The 26,261-nt window shown below is 39.8% G+C and overlaps 1 protein-coding gene across 2 annotated transcripts in view; it reads right to left on the bottom strand.

Moving 5' to 3' along the window:
• The window catches only part of zmat4a (zinc finger, matrin-type 4a), a 92,475-nt gene that overhangs the window by 53,551 nt on the left and 12,663 nt on the right, over window positions 1-26,261 (bottom strand). For both annotated transcript variants that reach the window (XM_025053374.1, XM_025053375.1), the window contains 2 exons: window positions 19,147-19,248; window positions 3,687-3,776 (listed from right to left, as the gene is read on the bottom strand). In XM_025053374.1, the coding sequence (XP_024909142.1) occupies window positions 3,687-3,776; window positions 19,147-19,248 (192 nt within the window). The remainder of the gene's footprint in view (window positions 1-3,686; window positions 3,777-19,146; window positions 19,249-26,261) is intronic.

The following is a 26,261-nucleotide window of genomic DNA, read 5'->3' as shown; positions in this document are numbered from 1 at the left end:
CCCTACAGGAGGAAAGTACAGGAGCAGAAACTGCTGGTGGTGGACACCGGAGGTAAGGGAAGTCGTTAAGCTTAAGAAGGAGTCCTACCAAGCCTGGTTGGTTCGTGGGACTCCTGAGGCAGCCGACAGGTACAGACAGGTACAGACAGCCCAAGCGGACTGTGGCTCAGGTAGTCGCGGAAGCAAAAACTCGGGTCTGGGAAAAGTTCAGGGAGGCCATGGAGGAAGACTACCGGTCTGCCTCGAAAAAATTCTGGCAAACCATCCGGCGCCTCAGGAAGGGAAAGCAGTTTGGGGGTGTGGGGAGCTGTTGACCTCGACTGAGGATGTCGTTGGGAGGTGGAAGGAATATTTTGAGGATCTCCTCAATCCCACTGACACGCCTTCCGCGGAGGGAGCTGAGGCTGAGGACTCAGCAGCTGATCCTCCAATCTCCTGCGCTGAGGTCACCGAGGCAGTCAAAAAGCTGCTCGGTGGAAAGGCGCCGGGGGTGGATGAGATCCGCCCTGAGTACCTCAAATCTCTGGATGTTGTGGGGCTGTCTTGGTTGACACGTCTCTGCAGCATTGTGTGGCAGTCCGGGACAGTACCTCTGGACTGGCAGACTGGGATGGTGGTGCCTCTTTTCAAAAAGGGGACCGGAGGGTGTGTCCCAACTATCGGGGGATCACACTCCTCAGCCTCCCGGGAAAAGTCTATTCCAGGGTACTGGAGAGGAGAATCTGGCCGATAGTCGAACCTCGGATTCAAGAGGAACAATGCGGTTTTCGTCCTGGCCGTGGAACACTGGACCAGCTCTATACCCTCCACAGGGTGCTTGAGGGTTCATGGGAGTTTGCTCAACCTGTCCACATGTGTTTTGTGGACTTGGAAAAGGCTTTCGTGTCCCTCGTGGTATTCTGTGGGGGATGCTCCGAGAGTATGGAGTTGGGGGCCCTCTTCTAAGGGCTGTCCGGTCCCTGTACGATCGGAGTAGGGGCTTGGTTCGCATTGCCGGCAGTAAGTCGGACCTGTTCCCGGTGCATGTTGGACTGGGGCTGCCCTTTGTCACCGGTTCTGTTCATTATCACCGGATTTCATCTCTGGTTTTTGCGGATGATGTGGTCTTGTTGGCCTCTTTGAACCAGGACCTGCAGCATGCACTGGGGCGGTTTGCAGTAGAGTGTAAAGCAGCTGGGATGAGAATTAGCACCTCTAAGTCCGAGGCCATGGTTCTCGACCGGAAAAAGGTGGTTTGCACCCTCCGGGTTGGGGACGAAGTCCTGCCTCAGGTGGAGGACTTTAAGTATCTTGGGGTCTTGTTCAGGAGTGAGGGCAGGATGGAACGTGAGATTGACAGGCGGATCAGTGCAGCGGCCGCAGTAATGCGTTCGCTGTGTCGGTCTGTTATGGTGAAGAAGGAGCTGAGCCGAAAGGTGAAGCTCTCGATTTACCGGTCAATCTACGTTCCTACCCTCACCTATGGTCATGAGCTCTGGGTCATGACCGAAAAAACAAGATCCCGGATACAAGCGACTGAAATGAGCTTTCTCCGCAGGGTAGCAGAGCGCTCCCTTAGAGATAGGGTGAGGACCTCTGTCACACGAGAGGAGCTCGAAGTAGAGCCGCTGCTCCTCCACATCGAGAGGAGTCAGCTGAGGTGGCTTGGGCATTTACATCGCATGCCCCCCGGACGACTCCCTCGGGAGGTGCTCAGGTCCTGTCCCTCTGGGAGGAGACCTAGGGGAAGACCTAGGACACGATGGAGCGACTACGTCGCTCGGCTGGCCTGGGAACGCCTTGGGTTCCACCCAGAAGAGCTGGAGGAAGTGTCTGTGGAGAGGGAAGTCTGGGTGACCCTGCTCAGACTGTTGCCCCGGCCCCGGATAAGCGGTTGATGATGGATGGATGGATGGATGGATAATATATTAAAATACTATATATTATAATATTTTGTAACTCTACTCCACACTTATTTCACTCAGTTCCAGAGTGTGCTCTTTGGCCCAGCTCTCACTGTTGTCTCCTTTGGCTAAAATTATATATAAATATGAAATATATATAAAATGATATGGTCACCACATATAGAAACTTTACTGAAGAACTTCTGCTGCTCAGTGATGCAAAGTTTTCTGGATGGAGATTCCAGGATAAACACCTAGATCCATTTAGGTGGAAATCAATTTCCTCACTGTCGCTGTTAACAGGGTGATTACAAAGCAGCCTCAAATTCTACCTGACAGCTGTGTACAATATACTAACAGCTTTGATGTAGAGCAGCTGTAATAATAGTCAAGGCTACGGGAGGGAAGCAGGGAGAGAGGGAGAGAGAGAAAAACAGTGGCGGTAAACAACTGCGTCCACCTTAGGCCTTTTGCCAACTTCTGCATCACACTGCATAAATCTTTTTTTACCACCACCATTATTATGTGGAGCTGAGGGTTTTAAGGGACACCACTGTGGAGAACAAATCTGAGAATACTTGGTCAAACACAGTACAAGGTCAAAGCTAAAGGCACTGAAAACTTCAAACTTCCATTGGCTAAACACTGTTTAGATATCAGGTATCAGATACAACCAGCAACTATTTTCTAGCCATGGAAGTGATTACAAAACAGTAAATTGTGATAAAAAAAGTGATGATTTCCATGAGAAGTTCCATCCCTGCAGGATCTCTGCAGAGTTCCCCACTCTGACAGAATACGATTTATTTTTCTCCTCACAATCAATTTTCCTGTATTTTGGTAATGTAATCTGAAGCAGAAAAATGGCCTCAATGTGACAGGAGAGAGTTCAGAGGGATTGTTAATCAAATGGTAAAATATGTTGTGCCTGCGTTGTCTGACAAAAGCTTGTGGAACATAATAACAAACACACCAACAAAAAAGAAGCTCAGGAAAGAATGATGAGCTGTGATGCTCCAGTTTCTGCAACCTGAGTGTCATCACACTTCATAGTGATCCCTGTGGTTTTGGCCAGAACCATAAAAGCTTCAGAAGATCACCGACAAGAGAGTGAGAGTGCTGGGGGGAGAAAAAAAAACAAGAAACTTTTGATAATAGAGGCAGAGATAGGAAATAGTGAGAACCATGGAGAATAATTAAAGTTGTGTTAACATAACAGGATGGATAAGATAACAAATATAGCAGTGGAGAAATGTAAAGGAAAGGTGGGTAGGTAGAGCAAAACAACAAAGACAGGGCACCTGCAGAAACAGAACAAGGCAGAAATAAATATCCCTTAACAAGAGAAAAAAAGAAGGAAAAAAATCTTACAATGGAAGTAGAAAAAGTAAGAAGTAAAATATAGGCTGAACAAAAGTATAGGCCAATATTACCATTACAGAACCCTACACAGGACCACACTACTCTACAAGGCTATGGTTCAATGACCAGTCTTTTGGTATGGATTTGTAACTGTTGACTGACAGGCCACACACTCACAGCTGTCACACACGGTGTGTTTATTTTTTATTGTTTTTGTATTTGTCACGATCCCATCATTAAAACCACCAGCACCTTCAGCCCCTCACTGTTCACTGGTCAGCAGAAATACAGTGGTGTTTGTCCATCACACACCCATTAAAAGGGAGTGCTGTGAGTGTGACACAGGTGTGGTCTAATGGCTCTGTTTCCTGTGTGATAACTGACACCATTCACTACAGTGTTGGCAAAAAAGATAGATAGAAATCTGACATAGAGACTTACATTGTCTGTTCTGAGCTTCTTGGCGGGACAGCCTCCATCCACTGGATGGAGCATATAGTACAGACGCACTTTGTTGGCGTGTTTCCGACTCTGGAGAAAAAGGGAAACAGATAGAAGTCAGTTTAACATTGTTGACATTTTGTTTTCTTATTTTTGAAACAATTAAACTTGACTACTTGTCGCCTTTTCTTTTTATTCCAGTTTAGCCTATTTTTGACCAAAACTAAGCTAATATTCATCTCTCTACCACTACTACTTTCCTACAGCTTTTTCTAGGCAAATCTTCTTTTATTAATATTTTTTTGGCCATTCTCTGATTTTTGTTTAGCTTGGAGTTCTCTATGTGCTTGATATTTTAATTTTACTTTCTTTTCCACATTTATCTTGTTGGGTAAACTTTGACATATTTTTTAAATTGTCTTTAGCCATTTCATTGCTAAGTGCTAACTGTTGCTCTTTTACTGTAAGTTTCTCACCTTTGGTCACATTTTTAACCAGTGTTCCACCAAATGACCTTGACCATTTCAAACCAAGGCTACGAAAGAGCAATTAGGTTTTTATTTGGCTGGGGAAAAAAGTAAAAGTAAAAGTGACCCCTTTTCATTGAACCTTTATGGATTTTTCAGATTACTTGGGCAGTGGGCCAGGAGAAACAATCTTGTCAACCACATAACTGTTTGAGCCAAATTTGCTCTTGAGATATTAGTGTAGGGCCAGACAGAAGGAGGACCTGAAAACAAGACACCTGAGGACACAGGCGGAGGATTTCAAGGTAATAGATAGGATTACAGTCATCTTCTGAGTGTCACTTCAATGTTATTGTGGATAGAGGCAAAGATGCGGAAAATTAGACAAAAGTAAAAGAGTTTAAAGTGTTACTTTTTATGCTGTTTTCCAGATTGACCTAATAATTCCATGTCATCTTTTGTATCAAAGGAAAGTCACAGCTTCTCTTTATTCATTCAGAAAGTTAAAAGTGTCCTGTTAGTGTGAAATAACAGCTTACAGACCTCACCAACTAATCTGCCAAGTGAGGATACTTTCTCCGAAGGACAATGGTTTGACCAGACGGTTTATGTCTCCCTCTTGTCTCATCCTGTTAGTCTAAATGTGAACTGGAATTTAATCACAATCTGTAAAAGGCAGAAATGAGCTGAAGGCTGACTGGACTGTCTAGACTTTTCTAGTCTTTGTTGTAAAATTGAAAATAGTTACAAAACAAAATGTAAATTGGTTGGATGAAAACATTCCAAATTAAATACCCACAGATAATTGTCTTCTAAGGCAAAAGTGTCTAAACAATCTCTCCAGTCTGAGTCAGTCGACCTCTTTGTGTTCAACCATAAAGAGTGGAAAAACCTACAAAGGTGTGAGGAGCAATTCACTCCTATTCATTTTACTAGGCCCAAAAACCACAGTGTTAACAGAGCTCCACAAACTACAAAATAAAATGATTTCTCTCTTTTTCTTTTTTCGATTTTTGAAGAACACAAGTTATACCAACACACACCAACAACAGCACTCAGGAGACTCTCTTCTAGGTGCAGTCAACTTTGTAGTTTGTGGAGCTGTGTTTAACTATTTATAAAGTTTAACCTAAATCCAACAAGAACTAACTGGAACAGGGTCGGGCAGGAACAACAGCAAATCAAAAATAAACCAGGAACTTGGAGCAAGGTACACAAGAACATCACAACAATCCCACAATAACAGAGGAGTGAGGGAGAGAGGTACAGTATATACTGTATATATACCCAGGGCACCAGGTGACTGGAGTGAGACTGATGAGACATTTATGAAATTCCTACTTTCCTAATTAAATTAATTTGACCACCGTAATTTAAATATATAATTTTGCATTTTTTTTTAGTTTTTTAATGGAAAACTGATAATTGCCAATTTTCAGTTAATGATTTCGTTAATGAGTGATTACCACAGCCACAGCAAAATGCATGGTTTGTCCTGTCATCCTACCACCTCTTTTTTGTACTACTTTCTTGAATTTTCAACTATCTTTGTCTTCTATTTGTTTATTCTAAAACTTTACTTTTTTTTTTACAGAAACATTGTTATCTTGTGGTATTGTTCCACTGAGCTGTTCTTCATGTTTGTGTCTCAGTGTTGGACCACAAACAGTTAATTTCATTAACCTTTAAACCACAGAGTTTCCTTTCAACATGACTGTGGCTGAAAATAACTGAATAAAAGAAGACCATAAAATACATCAGAGACTGAAGAGACCAGTAAGAGTGTAGGAATATTTAGATGTTTGCACATAGTTATGTTAGATGTCCCTGCTGCTGAATTATGTTGTTTTGTATTCTTCAAATATGTGAATAACTTTAGTGTAATGTGTCCAAAAGGAGACAAAACATGCAAAACATTCAGAGAAAAGAACAAATGCACATCTGTCCACATATTTGACCAGATACGCACACTGTTCAAAGACCGGGTATGACACATTTATCTCCAGAACAGGAAACCATATTTATCATAAAATGATCTCAAAACAGTTTCAAGTGACATTTTGATGAAAGCACTGCCATTCAGGTGTAGGAGTGTGTGTTTGTTTTTATCAGAGCTCAGTTTCCTCCCAGTCCGTCCCCTGTTGCTTCCTCTTTCTGTTCTTTACCAAATGTTAAGTTTGCTATATTGCACACATTTTTCAAAGACAAACAGAACAGTGTAATAAAAAAGAGTCTTGTGTGCAGGCTAAAAATAGGGAGCCTGTATTAGATGTTTTGATTCCGTGTGTCTCAGAGCATTAATCAATACTTCAAAATCACTGTTTATGTTTTGAGGGTGGAAAACTGAAGAGCTGAGCTGACATTGACATTGACATTTTCTTCGATTGTGACCAGGACAGAGAAACAGCTATGGTTGAATACTTTGAAGATAAAGTTAGAGAAGTGATCCCTGGTAATCTGGTCTGCACATGTGCTAAAACTAGTAAGTGGAGATAGTAGATAACAGATAATGTTCAGGCCCCAAGTCTAGAGGACAGAAAAAACAAACTTGCACCTACTACAACTTTTCTCTTTTTACAGTGTCAGCTCATAGCCAATATACTGTGTATGTGTACATAATGTCAATGTAATTACCTGCACATGATTGACATACTGCTTATAATCATCACCTATAAATGTCCTTATGAGATGATCCTGCATCATTTACTTTCATCTCTACCTGCAGAGGGGGGCTGTCATTTTATCTCCATCCCATTAATGATGTTGGCAGCTTTTTCTTCTTTCTCAGTGTGAGAGTCTGGTTTACTGCTGCTACTGATGTCCACTCATATCAGCCTCTACCATGGAAACATAAACTCTTGCAATTTGATTTCTTTATCCTGTGGTGTGGAAATAGTGCACATAATAAATAAATAAATAAATAGATAAATAAATAAATAAATAAGTCTCCATTACAGGCATGGTTTAGGCTCACTGCCACTCATCTCTCACCACAGAGTGATGTGTCAATCAGACTCTGGGACACGTCAATTACTTCCTGAGTGGCATGTCAATGTAGAAATGCTGATTGTTTCTATGCAGATGACATGATGATGGTCAGACCTTTTAACGTCCTGACACTTCTCTCCGAGTGCAAAACTTTTAAGGTCACTGGTGAGGTACTTTTTGGTAAGTCTGGGTATTCTATAGCGTATTCTAAATGTATAGCATCTAGACTATCAAAAAATATATACAGTTATTGTTTAAAATAGATTCACTTTGTGTAAGGCAAAATATATTTTTATATTTATCATTTTACTATCATTTTCAATGACTCCACATTCATTACAGGTCAGAAACTCATCACAAATGAGTATTTGAGAAAGTTGGAGCAACCTTTAGGATTCAACAACCAGTGACCTGTTAAAGGTGATGGCAACCGATAAATTATGTCTTCTAATTGGCTGGGTGTGTGGAGATGAGCATGTCTCTGCTGGTCACTCAAGATAAGAGCTAATGAGAGGAGGCATTTCCTAGTCTTTAAAATCAATACCTTCTCTTATTGATGTGTATTCCACTCATGCATTGATGCTTTTTATTAACTTGTTTCAAAGTTAATCATGTTTTTGGCTTTAATGATGTTGTTCTGTTTTTTGGCTGCAAAGTAGAGCAAACAAATGTCTGCCATGATTTCTAATGATGATGATTAAAGCTTCACTCGACGACTTTGCCTAAAAGCATCATGAGTCAGTGGTAATTCGGAAACAGAGCTTTAACGACCCATGACAGTCATTTGTATTTCCAACAAAATAGCTCAATCTGAGTTGAACATTGATTTTCTGTTGGCATTCGGTGTTTATCCATGTAAAATTGTGGAGAAAAAAAAGTGAAAAGCTCCTGGGAGTTTGTATTGACTCTAAGATGAACTGCCACGGTGCATTCCTGAGGAACCACATACTCAAAAGAGATGACTAATGATCCAGAATCAGGGGCCATAAAGTGTAGTGAACGGTAGTGAAATACAACAAAACACCTCAGAGCGGGAGAAGAACTCACTGACCTCACATCTAACTTTTTCCTTATATCTTTGTTTAGGGGAAAGTACAAGAATAAACAGGAACAAAAGTCTGATCAGTATTAGTTTATTATAGTTGTTAGTTCTTTGATCCTAAGACCTGTACATAAAATCCTTCAATCTTGAAACAGCAAGCCCCAGAAATACACTATTTTTTTTCTGCTACTTCTTTCCCCACTGACAAATGTACACTATATTACCAAAAGTATTCGCTCACCCATTCAAATGATCAGAATCAGGTGTCCTAATCCCTTGGCCTGGCCACAAGTGTATAAAGTGCAAAGAGGTCGCCGACTTTCTGCACAGTCAATTGCTACAGAGCTACAAACTTCATGTGACCTTCAGATTAGCCCAAGTACAGTACGCAGAGAGCTTCATGGAATGGGTTTCCATGGCCGAGCAGCTGCAGCCAAGCCACGCATCACCAAGTGCAATGCAAAGCGTCGGATGCAATGGTGTAAAGCACTACTGGCCACTGGCCTCTAGAGCAGTGGAGACGCGTTCTCTGGAGTGATGAATCACGCTTTTCCGTCTGGCAATCTGATGGACGAGTCTGGGTTTGGAGGTTGCCAGGAGAACGGTACATTTCAGACTGCATTGTGCCTGACTGTGAAATTTGGTGGAGGAGGAATTATGGTGTGGGGTTGTTTTTCAGGAGCTGGGCTTGGCCCCTTAGTTCCAGTGAAAGGAACTTTGAATGCTTCAGGATACCAAAACATTTTGGACAATTCCATGCTCCCAACCTTGTGGGAACAGTTCGGAGCGGGCCCCTTCCTCTTCCAACATGACTGTGCACCAGTGCACAAAGCAAGGTCCATAAAGACATGGATGACAGAGTCTGGTGTGGATGAACTTGACTGGCCTGCACAGAGTCCTGACCTGAACCCCATAGAACACCTTTGGGATGAATTAGAGCGGAGACTGAGAGCCAGGCCTTCTCGACCAACATCAGTGTGTGACCTCACCAATGCGCTTTTGGAAGAATGGTCAAAAATTCCTATAAACACTCTCCTCAACCTTGTGGACAGTCTTCCCAGAAGAGTTGAAGCTGTAATAGCTGCAAAAGGTGGACCGACATCATACTGAACTCGGGGTTAGGAATGGGATGGCACTTCAGTTCATAGTAGGAGTCAAGGCAGGTGAGCCAATACTTTTGGTAATATAGTGTATCTTGGATGGACAGAGATGTTCCTGGCAGACAGGTTTAAAGAAATTCATACAGACGGAAAATGAATGATTGGTATAGTTTTACAGTCAATATCTGTGAGTCTTAAAAGGTTAAAAAAAGGAGCATAAAGTCCACATATTGTTATTGTTATTCTGATGGAGGAGGTATGCTGTACTGCTGCCAAGTTAGGGTTAGTTAGTTACCATTAGTTAGTAAAGGAAAATAACCACCTGGTGGTAATTAAGACTTGGTCTTCCCTGAACCACTTGACTCTCTTGCTCTGTCTCAGCCTCAACGTTTTAGGGCACTGTGGCTGTTCCTGTTGCTCAGTTCAATTGATTCTGTTTATTAATACAGGGACCTAAAGGATATTTTTAATACACTGTATTAGGTTTGGTATGCAGCTACTGTGATTACCTGCTGCAGTCCAGTGTCCCTCATGGCGACTTTATTAGAGTAGATCAACGTTGTCAGCAGTTTGAAGAAATTTTAACACGAGGGACAAAGACAGGAGCAAGACTTATTCTATGAAATTATTCTGTTATGAAACCAACACATTTATAGAACACAAAGATACGCTGTAGTAAATGTAAATTTATCCTGTTATGAGGTGTTTTCCACCTGAAAAAACTCACTTTATTGTTGTGACTTAATTGACAACATTGTGTTTGTTTTGTGTTCACTTGAGACATTTATATATTTAAATATGTATTTATGTATAGAGAGTGATTTGTTTCATGTATTCTTCAAATAGTCTTCTGCTAATGACAAGTAGCAGAAATTGACTATTTAGTATTTTATTTATGCCTAAAGTAGTACTGGTATTGGTACTTGGTAAAAATGAAAATACTCATTAAGTAACATCAGTAAAACCCAGTACTAGTTCCATAGTTAATTCACTCTAAAGTATCTGCATGAACCCATAGTAGACCTCTATACTTTGGATAGGATGACTTTTGGTGTGAGCCACAATTGATTTATTTTTCAGCATAAACAGACCCCTACTCTACCTCCATCACCAACGTTGTCGTGCTGCTTTTTCAAACTAATACCTGCTCTATATTAAAAACGAGCCTCGCTCCAGCTCATACTAACATTAGCATTTGCAATCAGGGCATTTATCACTGCAAGACTTCAGTTTGTTTCTCGCCTGTCAACCTGGTGATAATAAGCAGGGGCCTCATCTCCTACTTCCTTTTACCACAACACTGAAGCCTTGACTGATTTTTAGGCAGAGGCATGTTTGCATACTAGATGGAAAATACAGCAGGACAATGATAGAACTGACACATTTCTGTCATAAATCTGGGTCACAGCTGTTGATTCAAACTCTTACTGAAACAAGGCATTAACAAAGAATGAAATTTCCCTCTGAAATCAAAGAAAAAAAAGCTACATGTCACTAACAACAAACACTGCTCTACATCTGTTCTACTGGCACTCAAGGACCTGATATCATAGAATATTATAGAGTATTGGTTATGAGCCCTCATCCTATAACAAGATCACCAGTTTACTACTTTTCTATTAAGGCAGTCACTTTGCCTGGTCATTTTACACATAATGTGAACTTCACCAGTGCTTTTACATGTCGTGTGCTGTTTGTTTCCTGTATGCAGGCACAAATGCCTGCATTATCAATATTTGATTTGAATTGATTCTTCTGAATTGCTGGCTTAGAAATTCAGTTGAGAGGCCAAAATCTAATCTGAATTCAAATAAAACCTGAATGCCAATCTTCACTAAAATCATTTCCATGTGGTTTTAAACCTGTTTCATCAATCTTTCATCACTAAAGTCATTATTTAAAGGATGTTCTAATGGCACGTCTCTGAGGAGGGTTCCTATTAATATCCCCTCCTTTGCCTCTGTGTTTCTTGTAGTGATGCAGGCTCATAATTAAATAGTGTAAACACTTGCTGCATTAAGCTGAACTAAATAAAAAGGATTGAGAATCTCAGCGGTGTCATTTTTGCTTACACCAGAACCTTTTCATTGTGCCAACAAGTTGGAGAGTGTGTTATAATGTGTGTCATATTATTACCACGTGTTGTGGAGTCAGTTCCTGAGGATGTCATGTTTTTCTTTTTTAACCATTTTAATTACAACGAGAAGGACTTTTATGAGGAGGCAAAGGAGTCTTTGTTTTGATTATGTTTCTCATTCTGCTCTGATCACATCACACAGGCTCAAGGCAACAGCACTTCTCAGCCTCTTCAATTATCTGCGGGCGTTTGCGATGATTCGCTCTCATTTCCCTGCTGTAGATTAAGTTCTGTCAGCACCAGAAATGGCTAATATTTCCATCCCATTACCCCCGAAGCCTATGAAAATGACAACAGATGATCAATGTGTGCAGCACTGAGCATCACTCTCACAGACACTGACAGGAGTATTTACTGTATAGTCTCTCCAACTGAACGCCTGCACTTATGGGTTGCAAGACTTTTGGCCCCTTTGTATGAACTTGAGAAAGTAGAATGTTGCAATAGATTTCGAGAATATCATTAACCAGCTTTATTAACTTTGAATTTTCAAGGAGATTAAATCTAAACAGGGAAATTGCTCCTCACGCTGGTCAGAGCTACTGTGCTCCACTAATCCTCTCCTCCAAAAAATCAATATTGGGAAAGGTCAAACAGAACAGGCAGGGAAAGCGCAGATTAGCTTGTCAATAGTTGACACACTCTCCAACACTCAGAGGCTGCGACCTGATGATGAGGCCATCAAACTGTGTGAGAAACTGGGTTTAGAAAATGATACAGTGGAGCGCTTGGTAAGGTCATTGTGGGATAGAAAAAACTCCAGGGTGTCGGAACGTTTGTAGAACCTATGCAGGTCCAGAAACAGCAGCCTAATAATATTATTCTTATTAGATATTTAGGCTTAACAACAATGATCAAGTATTTAGATTAATGTGACTCATCACTAAAAATAATCAATGTATTAGCAAAATAATGAAGGTCACAAAAAGGTATTGAAAAGTAGAAAACAAAATCTTTATATAAAAAACAGGACACGAGAAAACACTATTTTTAGGAAATGTCCCATGGATTTTGGACATGTGCAAAAACTTTTCATGACATCTTAGAAATAATGCTAACATAGAGTTGTTATGCAGTGTCTTGGATTGTTGCTGCTATTGTGTTTGTGCAGAGCAGACCAACATTTTGACAGTGTTTTTGACAGGTTTGGCTTTGCAAAACAAACAAACAAAAAAAGAAAAAAGACCCTGTTCTTTTGTTTCTGCGCATGTTAGAGGGGATGGTGTCAAACTAATATATTCAAGATAAACAACCTGGGATAAAGAAGATGAATCTGTATACAGGCTAAAACAGGAACCTATGTTTCTGCACTGCTCACAGTTAAAGCAAAATAAAAATATCAAAATCAAACTCACTTTTACATGGTCAGTTAATTATGTGTTAAGGATACAAAACCATAAATCCTAAAATACTATTTTCTAGTTACAGTCATTTTAATATTATTTTGTACTGTGTTACTGTACTTATCTGTATATTATTACACTAACATAGACACACATATGTCATATTATATCAATGATCGCATGTTATGGCCAGTAATCTTATCTCAACATGGTGGACAGTGCCTGGTGCTGAAATAGCCAGCATGCCAAGTGACAAAACAGAACAGTGTAGAAACTAATGTCATATTCACACTGGCGCTTAATATGCCATTCGCTGCACAGCCAACACAGTGACGTTCACTGCATAGTCATTTTCACTACATTCTTAATACTAGAATACAATTATTTAGACAGAAGACAAGGAAGAGTAAAGGTCCAAAAATGAATGTCATAAGAATTCCAAAATGTGTTCATTTTACTGTCAGTGCAGAGAAGAAAATCAAAGATGCTGCAGCTTTTCTGCATAAATGTTCTCCAGATCGACAGGTTCTGACTCCAATGAAGGCAAAGAGAACGTGTTTGTCTGTGGCTGCTGAAACACACAGAGCTGCTGGATCAATGAATGGAGGAAATGACAATAATTCCATTCTTGCTCACAGTAATTCATTCAAAAAGACATTTGCACTGATTTCTAGTTTCCTGCATTATAATAATAGCGTAAAATAAAAGCGTACACACATCCTTCAACCAACTGAGAGTAACATCCAAAAATCTTATGACATTTCTCCATTTAGTTACATTAGGGTCATTTAGGGTTTATATTGTTGTTTTTGAGCAGCTTTTTCTACAAAATTTGATCCTCAACGTTGAGCACTTCCATTAAATGGTTCCAGATTCTTTAAAAGCTACCATGCTATACCTATTGAAAAGCAGTAGATAGCATGGCAGAAAAGATGACTTCAACAGCCCTCAGATCAGTTGGTGTTTAATAATATGCACCGAAACACAAAGACATTCTAAATTGCAGTGATGATGGAAAATAGCAGATTTGATCCCTACTGGTGATTCTAATACCTTTCCCCGTGGAACGTGTCCATTCACTCAGTGAGGCTGCAGCCTCATATTTATCTCTGCATCCTCTACGGGTTCTGGTTGTTTGCTTATAACACATGTCAGACGTCCAGAGATAGCCTGCAGTCATCTCTCACATGACTTAACACCACAATTCCCCATTCTACTCTAGGGAAACGTTAGCAGCAGGTTTTTTACACTGACCTCAATGAAGGTCAAAGATGAAACTCTTTGGAATATTTAAGAAAGCGTTTCATGCTTGAAACTTTCAGCCTTCAGTCTTAATTAATCTGTCAGACTAATTAAGGCTGGCAAAGTCAGATTAATTACTCAATATTTTGTGGACATAAAAAAAACAACAATGACTCATAATGGAAACACAAGGAGAGGCAAGTTCAGGTGAGTCCCTTAAGGATTTTTATGTCATTTTAGGTGATTACACCAGGCTGCATGGCTCTGTGCTTCTTTAAGATTGCCCTCATGACTCTAACAACAACTGTTTCTCAGTTCTGAACATTTGACATTCCTCATTTTCATCCTAACTTTCTTTTTAATTTTTCAACTATTGCAGTTGTTCTTTTGCCTGCTTTCTCCTCTTATTACAGATTAGGGTACCATCAGCATCAGCAACATCTTGATAGATTCAAAACCAATTATTTTACAGCCATACTGTTAAAGTCTGCTTTTGATCACTGTGTTTGCTTCTTTGTAATCATATGAAACATCAATATTCTACCAGCGCACACTGAACGTAACGCAATCATTTTCCTCCAGCACACTTTGCTCCTCTGCCTCAGTGAGCAGTAGCACACGGTGTTTGAAAGGGTTTCTCCTGCGGAGCTGGTAGCAGGGGCATCCTGCCGGAGGAGGCTGCGGTTCACAACCCACCCTCGTACACATGCAAAGAGACAGATGCAGAATTAACATGAGCAACGCAAGTCTTTGAAGCGGAGAGAGCTCTGATCCACTCCGCAGAGGAACTTCAGTGGCTTTGATGTTCTCCCAAAGATGAATACGTTACATCTGCCATCTCTGCTGAAACCTGGGACCCGAGTCTTAACTTAGGGGATTTTAATGTTCCATCTAGAACAGCTGTAAGAATTCACACGCGACACTGAAGCGATCGGAGATGAACCGTCTGTCTGAAGTTTTTAAGCTCAGGGGAAAAGAGAGAGGAGCTGTCAGTTTGGGGTATTTTTACACCACAGTGTGTTGGAAGTTTTAGGGCAATTTTATCAAATTTTGAATGCATCATTTAGCAGATTTCTAAACAATGTCAGATTAAAATCCTTAAAAATGATTTTAAAGTTCTTAATAAAAATATAGAAATGTTTATGTAGGGTTGTTATTGGCTTAGTCTTTAATTTCATTTTATTTTGGGAAACATTTTCCCTTGGTTTTTATATTTTGTTATATTTATATTTCTGTAATATTTTACCTTCTATAGATTAGTAATTCCAATTTTTTGAGAACAGAAACTCAGGACTCCAAACAAAAAGCCGATTCACACAGAGATGCTCACGATGCAAATGTTGGACAGCCAAAGCCGTCAGTTACACAATTCCCTTGCATCCAGTTTTGCTTCAATTTTCTTCTGTTTGGTTCTAAAGGTCATTGTTTATCAGAAAGAATGCAGAGGAGACAATTTCCAACAACCCAGATACAACTGTAAAGCACCTATTTTTACAACTATCGTTTTGTTGCTGAGTAACCTACCTCATTTTATCAGCTTCTAATGTTCCAAAGCACAATCCAAATGAACACTGTGTCTAGGAGGCAACAGGCCAAGTGTCGTATTCCTCATGGAGCAGACAATAACTGAATGAATATTTGATTTGGATCCACTTCCCACTTCCCATCTCTAGGAACGCCCCGAAGAACAAAACGGCTTCTCCTGTTACCTGTAGACTTTAAATAGAACTTCACGCTGGAGCACAACAGCCTGCAGCAGACTCATTTCAACTTTTTAATAGTTGTAGAAGAAAAGTTGAGTCAAAGGCAAAGGGAAACAAACTTTAAACCAAGTGACGCTGTCAGAGAAAATAATAGGTCTTACCATTTGCTATTTATGAGATTTCACCCTGAAGGAAATAATATATATTCTAATTCAAGGTTAAATTCACTCAAATGATATTCCTTAAGGCTGATGAAATAATTACAACCACCTTCCCTCTAATAGAACCACACGAGTGGACCGAGGGCTTCACATCGTTCCTATCACTTCTTGTTAGAGAGTATGGGCAGCAGCAGCAGCACTGTGGTCTTCTAACTCACAGTGACAGTGAGTGAGAGGCTGCATCTGCAGCAACAACTCTACCTGACACCTCCCAGGCAGGAGGAAGGAAACCAGGTGTCTGCCTCCCACACAGAGCCTGAGATCGTGGTCGATCTTTCTGTTGTAAAACTTCTGTGTTAAACTAACTCACATCTACGGTGGTATGTGAATATAAAACATACTGCATACATGCAACATGCTGCATATACTGTACGCCCACAACACAGAGTCCACATCCAAGTGGAAAACCAACATCCTACCAGTTGGACTGGTAGGAAGGTTTGGCAGTGTATTTGAAACAGAACTTGGTTTGGTTGACTTTTTGATATTTTAATATAGAAAATGAATGCAATCTGAATCTATTATTCATTAAATTTTTAAAAAATGCAGGATTTTTTCTAAATATTTTATTTGCAGTAGCTAACAGATGGCAAACAATCAGGAAAAGGTAATTTAAAAAAAGGAAACAAAAAAAGGAAAACTGAGTTTGCAAAAAGTTACAATAGATACAAAATTAAAACGTATTTTATTATTGAACTATATTACTACAATACTACAGGCGGTCTTCAACTTATGTTAGAGTTCAATTTGTGCAGTAAGTCGGAACTCACCAAATGTACATACAGATCCTTTCCAAAAAAATCGTGAAAAAGTTGTTTAATTTCCATAATTCCATTCAGAAAGTTAAACTTTCATATATTCATAGATTCATGGGCCACAATTTAATCAATTTCAGGTATTTATTTGTTTATTTTTTACATAATTTTGGCTTCCAGCTCATAAAACCCACAAAAACAGGATTTCAATAAATTAGAATACTGTGAAGAAATCATCAGGGCATGAATGTTTTAAACTGAGTGTCACACACCAATCATCTACTAAACTCAAAGCACCTTCACAGGTTTCCCCAGGTGTTATTTAATTGCTTTGGTTTGGTTCAATTGTCTCAGTTCGGTTCAATATGGGGAAGACTGCAGACATGACAACTGCCCAGGAGACCATCATTGATACCCTCCATAGGATGGGTAAACCTCAAAAGTTTATAGCTAAGGAGGCTGGCTGTTCACAGAGTGCTGTGTCCAAGCATATCAATGGAAAGTCTACTGGAAGGGAAAAATGTGGCACTAGCAAAAGAGATGACCGTGGGCTTCAGCGGATTCTCAAACAGAGAAGATTCAAGAATCTGGCAGAGATCCAGAAAGAGTGGACTGAGGCAGGAGTCACAGCTTCAAAAACCACCACATTCAGACGAATCCGGGAGATGGTTTACCAACACCTGCACTGGACATTGCACCCCAAATCATGACTGACTGTGGATATTTCACACTGGACCTCAAGCAGCTTGGGTTCTGTTCCTCACCCGTCTTCCTCCAAACCCTTGAACCTTGATTCCCAAATGAAAGGCACACTTTACTTTCCTCGGAAAAGAGGACCTTGGACCACTGGCCAACATCTCCCGGATTCGTCTGAATGTGGTGGTTTTTGAAGCTGTGACTCCTGCCTCAGTCCACTCTTTCTGGATCTCTGCCAGATTCTTGAATCTTCTCTGTTTGAGAATCCGCTGAAGCCCACGGTCATCTCTTTTGCTAGTGCCACATTTTTCCCTTCCAGTAGACTTTCCATTGATATGCTTGGACACAGCACTCTGTGAACAGCCAGCCTCCTTAGCTATAAACTTTTGAGGTTTACCCATCCTATGGAGGGTATCAATGATGGTCTCCTGGGCAGTTGTCATGTCTGCAGTCTTCCCCATATTGAACCGAACTGAGACAATTGAACCAAACCAAAGCAAATAAATAACACCTGGGGAAACCTGTGAAGGTGCTTTGAGTTTAGTAGATGATTGGTGTGTGACACTCAGTTTAAAACATTCATGCCCTGATGATTTCTTCACAGTATTCTAATTTATTGAAATCCTGTTTTTGTGGGTTTTATGAGCTGGAAGCCAAAATTATGTAAAAAATAAACAAATAAATACCTGAAATTGATTAAATTGTGGCCCATGAATCTATGAATATATGAAAGTTTAACTTTCTGAATGGAATTATGGAAATTAAACAACTTTTTCACGATATTCTAATTTTTTGGAAAGGATCTGTATATACGTGTTACTCACCTATGCTAACAAAGTGGTAACATCATAATCAAGGACATAAACAAATCAGAACAGTCTGACTTACACCTGGGAGCCATAATGAAGTGCAAAAAGTTATGGTACGATGATGTGACTATTTTCAGATTACAGACTAATCTGCCAAACAGCAAACAGGCAGGTTGGGTTTTTTTTTTGGTTTTTTTTTAACCCCTCATCCAGTGAGTCCCACTCCACTTTATGCTTGAATTATTCGATGAACCAAGTTAAAAAAAAGTTTCCTATGCTCTTCTGCAGAAACCCTGCGGCTGATTTCAGACTTTGACCTTCTGAGTGTTCTCATAGTTTCTGAGAATTTCTCTGAACTCAATCCCATGACATGCAGATTTTATTTTGGTGGGAAACTAAAGCCTAAAAAAAACAAACAAAAAAAAAAAACAAAACAAAAAACCAAACAGAGGTTAGTGAGTGTTCCAGATCATGTTTCAGGCTAAGAGGCTCCTGTACACTTTCCCCACTGTAGTTCCTACCCCCAAAATGTATCTCACATTTCCTGAGAAAATATGTCTGTCCTAAAAGTACTTAAATAATAAAAAAAAGTTAAGATTTACAATGTAAATGACTAATAATAACTAATAATAAAAATTAACCAAAGCCTTCCACAAGGAATGCACCAGTTGCAATTAGCCAAAAATATAGAATTTAAACATTAACTGAAAATACACCTGTACTCATGTAAACAGCAATAAAACTAGTAATAAAAGTTGTTGTTTTTTTAAGACCATTGCAACCACTACTTTATCTCCAACATTAAAGCCAAGTGTTTAGGATTTAGCTTCAGGTGTTAACAGATACATTTTTTCCAGGTCCAAGACACTACAGCGTGAGCGTTTCATTAACTCTAGGGTGGTGTAGAATGTTCCACTGGTGTAAGGTTATAAGTGAAGGCAAGGGGCGACATGTTACCTCATAATGGGCCACCCTCTGGGACTCGGAGATGAGCTGTGCGCTGCACACTTTGCAGTAGCTGTCAGTGAAAAGCCCTTGGTCCAACTCTGTTGACTTCATCTAAGGAAAAACGTCACAAATACCAACATTAGTATTGACCTTGGATCGTTGTGCAAATTTTATTGCCGAGGGGAAAAGTGTTTTGTTTTTATGATTGCACCAAAAGGTTATGGCAAAAGGTAAAAGCTACAGAAAACCAAACCAAAACCAAAAAACGTCTTCTGAAAAAAAAAAGGAAAAAAGAAATCTGAAAATCCTGGGTGTTTGAGCTTTCTATCATGTCTCAAGAGAAGCCAAACAAATGATAAAAGCAAGCAGACAATCAACTCTATACTCTCGTCGTTAATCAGTATTTCTTTATACAGCTTTTGTTGTTTGTGACACTGTATGCTGAGAAATATTGTGTGAACAACAACTCAACAAACTTAATAACATCCCATTGAAGCTTCAATCACAAAAACCTAAATGACATGTGACAATAATAAGTGACAGCCAGCAGATCATCCTGACACGTTTTTTTTCCCAAACACTCATTAAAAATGGACTGAAGTACTGCTGTATGACTTTGAGGAATGTGGGATTTTAAAAAAAGCTGTTTATTTGTCTTTGCACAGACACAGCAGCTGAGCCACCTCTGCTTTCTATTATTAATTCACCCTCAGCTTCCATCAGGGGCTCACATTTCATATTTGGACGCAGTCAGGCTTAACTCAACCCCATTTAATCAGAGGTCTGCTGTGTGTTTTCCTTACAGGCTGCAGAAACACAATGACTGAGGTGACATAGGTAAACTGTAAAGGAAGAGAAGAAGAGTTTGTTTGTTTACTACCATAATCTGACTCTTGTGAAAATAAAATAAACCATAACTCCAAAATGACTTACTTTAGTAAACTCTGTGTTATCAAATGCATTGAAATATACTGAAGGTTGCATCTTGTGTTAATTAAAAACCTAAAATAAAAATTGAAACGCTTAAACCTAGCCATGAGCTAGCCTATCCTAGAGCTAGGAGACAGTTAAAAGTTAATTAATTGTTCAAAAGCAAAGTAGAAATGATAGTGTAGGTGTTACGACAGTACAGCTCAGCCCAGAAAAAAGAAAGCAACCAAAAGCAAGGAAAAACATTTCAAAGAAAGGAAATAGTGGAAAAGATTGTTCAAGCTAATCAATGCTAAGAGAGTCACTAAAAATACTTAGGTAAATAGATAAGCAGATCTAAAATTGAAGTACCTTGCAGAAATTCATAATGTAAGTCCTTGCAACACACAGACCACAGAAGTTGCCTTTAAATATGTGTTTGTATCTCACAGGCTGCCATACCGGAGGTTCCATTAAGTATGTTGTTTCTCTGGGGCTTAAACACAGAACCTTCTGCATTAAGGAAGATGGGATAACTGCTACACTTTGGGACCGCTACATCCACCAAGAGAAAAGCTAAAAGTTAATGTTTAAAGACCATATCGCCAGAAACATATGTAGCCATAAATGGCTAAATGACTAGCCCAGTTTAGCCAAACAATTGGTGACACAGTGCTAACAAGTTAACCAACAGTTTTTGTTAAAAAGATTGAAAAATGCTATAACAATTCAGATAGAATTGTCAATAATGCAAACGCCCAAATATTTAGCTACTAACATTGCCAGTATACGTTGAAATATATGTAAAAGTGTCTTTAATGTCAGCCAAGATAGTACATTAGAAAAAGATCACTTAAAGTCAAACAAAAGACAAGTACTGTTATGTTTTGCCATGAGATGAAGCAGAGGGAGACTCTTTTCAGGTGCAGTGAATTTATTTACAAAAAGCACAAAACTCACTGTGTCGCTGGAAAAATCAAGCCATGAACATCACAATAACCTGACAAGGACCGGGTGATACTGCTTATTGGGAAATATGTGAGAAATATTCCAAAAGAGATTTCAAATATTTCACAGAATTATGTGAGAATGTAAAAATTATTACCCACATTATATGTATTGTGATCGTCCAGCAGATCGGACCATGAACAGGTCTGTTCTCACTGTAAGCTGCTCTTTCTTTCCCCCATATACACCTGGTGTATTAATAAATTATGACTTACTCTGTTTTTTGCCTGCAGCTACAGGTACAGCAAAACATAAATGTGAAAAATCGACTATGGGAGACATGGAAGAAGTTCTCTATGAATCCAGAACTAGGTGTGTGAGTGTGTGTTTGTGTGTGAAGAGGGTGATGGAAGTTTGACAAAAGTATAGTGAGAAACGGTAAAGTTTGTAGGTTCAGCAAATGTTTCCAAGTAGATTTCACCAGTCTCCCACTGCAGTAGATGCTGCAGCTAAAACCTGAGTTTTCCAAGTGATAATCTTGGTCCACAGCATTCATTTTGTAGAGAAAGTTATGTGTCTTTAGGTTACGAATCTTTTTATTCATGAAATTTATTTTATTATTTTATTTTTAACAAACATGCTTTCAGCACTGTCAAAAACCTTATGTTCTATGATAACAAGTGCAAACTACCAGGTCTGGACAGATTATGACTTTGTCATGTCAAAATTGCAGCAGTCACATGAGGTGCATTCAGGTACTATCAAAAACTTGAAAATCTGACGATTTTTTTTTTGAGGCCCTTCGGCGCCCCCACTTTGAAAACCACAGCACTTAAATACACACAAGACGAGAGAAAGGAGATGGAACTTCATTATCAAAGTACTAACTCAATTTTCCTCCTCAGTCCAATAATCAAGTGGACAGCAGCACATTTCTCTGGTCCAATGCCACAGGACAAACACCATAAATGAGTTGGTTTAAGACTCTGTGCCAGAACCGCTGCCTGTTTTCGAGGCCGAGGCTGCACAGATTCTGAGAATAAAAGATTTATTTTCACAAAGTTGGTGAATAGGCAAAGCCAGCAGCTGTACATGAGGTCGGAGCAACACAGTCATTTGCCAAACACTAGTTGATTTAATTTTTTTGAATTAAAAAAAATAATAATAATAATTTTTACCATTTCTTGAAATCATTTGTTTATTTTCCGTTGTTTGAGTAATGATGTATGGTTTTGCAGGAAATGAACCTTAAACTTCAGTGTGACCAACTGAAATAAAATCAGATAAAAGGTTTTTAATTCTACTTACATTCTTTTTTTTTTACAAGTAAACATGCAGTACATTTAATCTCTGAAGCAACACAGGTAATGGCTGCTGCTGCAAAAACTCAAGTGGATCTACAGCAAGGTTTGGAAGAGAGATATGGTTTTTGTTAATTCTCTGGTTCATTAAACAGTTAAAAATTCATCTGAAAGGCACTGGCCAGGACGTCTGGGCTGGATATCTGGGCAGGATGCCTGGGCTGGACTCAGCTCCAGCCTACGTTGCTGTTGCTGTCATGTTGCAAAAGTCAGAATACACAGCAGACTGTAGGCTGTAGTCGGACAGAGGGTTGTGTTACTGCTGGTGTACAGTATGTGAAGTATTTTATCTTGACTGTTCTTCCTGCACTGCTGTGTGCAGCTCCCACGGTAACAGAATAGCAGCATTTAGAGATTAAACAGCTTAATGGAGGATGAATGGCTGTCTGACCTTGCACTGTTGATGCACTCTACTGTAACTTTGCATGCTATTGTTGAGCATCTGGCAGAAAGCGTGCAGCAGAGAACAACCCCACCAGTAATGTCATACTTGTCATATTGGACATAAAAAACGGGGGGAAATGTAATATTACTTTATACAATACTGAAATATAGAACTTGAAATACTTTAGGTTGTTCACAATGTTGTCCAAACATACCCTTCAGAATAACTACATTTTGGTGTAATGTACATAAAACACCACTGTTTTTTTAAATTGTATATGCTAAGTGCATTTAATCCAAATAGTATTTTTCCTTGGATTACTGTATATTGGATTTCGTAAGCCGTGATGTAACCTGCATGTCAGCCAGTGTCAAGTGGAATTGTCTTTGAATCCTACCATGACTCATGTTGAATTGATGGATGGGTGGATGGATAAACAGATGTGCGTGTACGAAATGATAATTCCTACAGCCTGACCCTGCGGAGATGGATGGTTCAGTGGAGCAGAAGACACTCACTGCTGTTCCAACACAGATACAGATGTTCATTTGTCCTGTTGTTGGAACAGCAGCTTCTGTCAGGGCTGAAGAAGGGACAGCGTTAGGACACAGTAAGAACGTTTTGGTGGCTAAATCAACATATCTGATTCCAACATAACACATACATGAATTCAGTTGGGTCTGACCCAAATCCATTGAGACGCTATGACATGGTCCAGAGTTGGAATAAGTTTGTACTAGGGATGACTGGATACAACTTAATACCAATACTGCAACTTATCTGTAGATACCGATATCAATCCCATACCTTCTTCTCTCCTCCAGCTGCTGCGGACTGCTGTTGCTGAGGCGATAGTGTCTCTGTTTATGGCATGTCACACAAAATTATGTTGAGGATTTGGTCTTGGGTATCAGATCGATGGGCTGTAGTTGTTTCTATCGATAACGGATTGATACCGATCCTGAGTATTGAATCGAGGCATAGTTCTTTGTCCGTGATGGAGTTTATTTTGCCCTAATCTAAATCAGATCAAGTTGCCTATGGTATCAGTCTAAACTGGATCAGAGGTCCATGATCTTATTCATGTTTCATGAATATGAGAAGATCTTTTTCCAGATTTTTGCAAATCTTTTTCCAGAGCCTGGTATAGGCAGTTATCCATTTCATTTTGGTTATGGAAGACTAGAACCGGTGACCCAGGGAAAAGAACAGCTGAGGTGTGACGGACGACCACCGCTGCTCAGTGAACACACTTGTTCCTCTCAGTGCTGATCAATTCATTACAACTAATGGATTTTACTGTCAGATACATTGCTATAATTGCCAGAGGTTGACTCTCCTCTTAATGAAATCCAGTCAGAAAATAATTCCACCACTGTGTAATTGGATAAGAGGAGGTATTCCAATCACTGAGCACCACCCGGGGCTTTGTCCACACGATTCAATCATCAATATCTGCCCGAAGCAGCGCTTGACAACATCACGGACGTCAGACTCTCTCAGCAGTGCACCAGCAGCTGGTCAAAGTCACTGCACTGCCACTTTGGTGATGGAGAAGAAGTCACAGTGTTAGGACAGCAGCACACCTTGTTTTACAGATCAAATTAGCAGGAAGCCAGTCTGGATCTCACATCTAGTCAATGCTGTTTACCCTCTGCCTTTGACTGTGACGGGATGCTAGCAAATCAGATGAGACAGGAGGTGTGGGGAAGGATGCCTGCAGCCATATGAGTGCTATGTGGGGCAAACCTGCCTGAATGGCAACACAGAGGAGTTAGATTCTCACACAGGCTAGTCCAATTAGAGAGTCACTGCTGTTGTCTGCTAAAAGTCAGCTGCAGGAAGCCTACAAAAAGCAAAACAATAATAACAAATTCAACTTTATTGATCCCACGCTGGGGAATTTATTGTGTCCACTGCAGATGTACCTTAACAGGCTGCCCCCTGGGGGTGCCAAGCATGGGGGCTCTTCTGGGAATCAAACCCAAGACTCTCTGCTTACAATTGCTACACTATGGAATCACAACAAATAGCTAAATATAGCTCTGAAGTGACTTGACATTAACATCCAACCGTGTCTATTTAACCAACTAACCAAATGAGCAGCAGTCCAATGTAACCAAAACAAAGCACAGGACAGAAAAACATATAAGCTATAAAACTAAAATTGGTTAAAGTTGACCATAAATACTCAATAGTTGGTACAAATGCCAAGCGTTGGCCAAAAAGTATAACCTCAACAGACAAATACCTAAATTCCAAAATAAATCAGAGACATGTCCGAAAGATCTAATTAGCTGAAACATAAATTAAAAGTTAGTCATGTGGGGTGAAATAAAACATATATTTTTGTTAAAGGCCAAATTAGCAGGAAGCCCTGTTTTACACTTAGACAATGTTGTTTACTGTCTGTCGTCGACTGTGATGAGCTGCTAGCAAATCAGATGAGTCAAGCTGTGTGGAGCTGGATGCTCGAGGCTATGCAGGGCGGGGGGTAGAAAAAGCTGTTGGAACAATGGGAGGAAAAGAGGGAGGTCACACCTGCCTGTGTCCAGCAGATGTTAGGACCATGGAAGGTCAGATGTAATTGGCTGTGGAGGTTGATAGGCTGTGAACATTATTGACTGCTACTGTAGATGAGTCGTTCTGGACTTACAGAGAGGAACTGCTGTCATGAAGAAGAAAAACGGACAACAGGATGTTCACGACTGCCCAGCAGTGTCGGAAAATTACGGCAAAAAAAAACAGTATATATATATATATATATATATATATATATATAACCTAATCACGTAGTGACTTCCAGTGACAGTATTTTAGCTAGCAACCTGTAGCTATTCCATGAGCGTTTGTAAAACTTTGGTTTATCTTCTGACTAATGTAATGCAATTTCTATTAGGTGGCAGAATCCTTGCATTTGTAACACATTTACTTTTTTATCGTTTGGCCAAATATCAAATTGTGGCCATTTTTGTTGTTCAATTTTAATTGCTTTGTAGTTTTTCTGTTTAACACTTTAAAATGGCTTGCCCTCAGGATATCAATACGGTATTTCCAGGCATCGTACAAAAATCTGCTGGACATTTTTCAATTTTGAAATATATAAATATTCATTTTAAACATTTATATATTTTAAATATATAAATATTCACAAATGAAACCAGCCGCTATGGTACACAAATCACTGTTTTATAGTGCCAGTCCCAAGCCCGGATAAATGGTGAGGGTTGCGTCAGGAAGGGCATCTGGTGTAAACACGGTCAACAACGACCGCCAACAGTGCTGTTGACCTACAGGGCACTGATGGAAATTGGACTACTGTTGGTCAGAGACAGAGAAGAAGAGGAGGACAATTGATTCAGACAAAAAGAGAAAAGAGGAAGAATAGAAGCGTTGGTCTGAAGTTTGGAATGTAGGTACAATTACAGGGAAAAGTAGAGAACTGGCTGATATGATGGAGAGAAGAAGAGTAGACATTTTGTAGCAGGAGACCAGGTGGAAGGGCAGCAAGGCTAGAAACA

This window comes from Cynoglossus semilaevis, chromosome Z (genome assembly GCF_000523025.1).
Source record: "Cynoglossus semilaevis isolate Cse_v1.0 chromosome Z, Cse_v1.0, whole genome shotgun sequence".
Lineage (NCBI taxonomy): Eukaryota > Metazoa > Chordata > Actinopteri > Pleuronectiformes > Cynoglossidae > Cynoglossus > Cynoglossus semilaevis.
The sequence above is the reverse complement of the archived record's forward strand: the minus strand, read 5'-3'. Positions and strand labels throughout refer to the sequence as shown.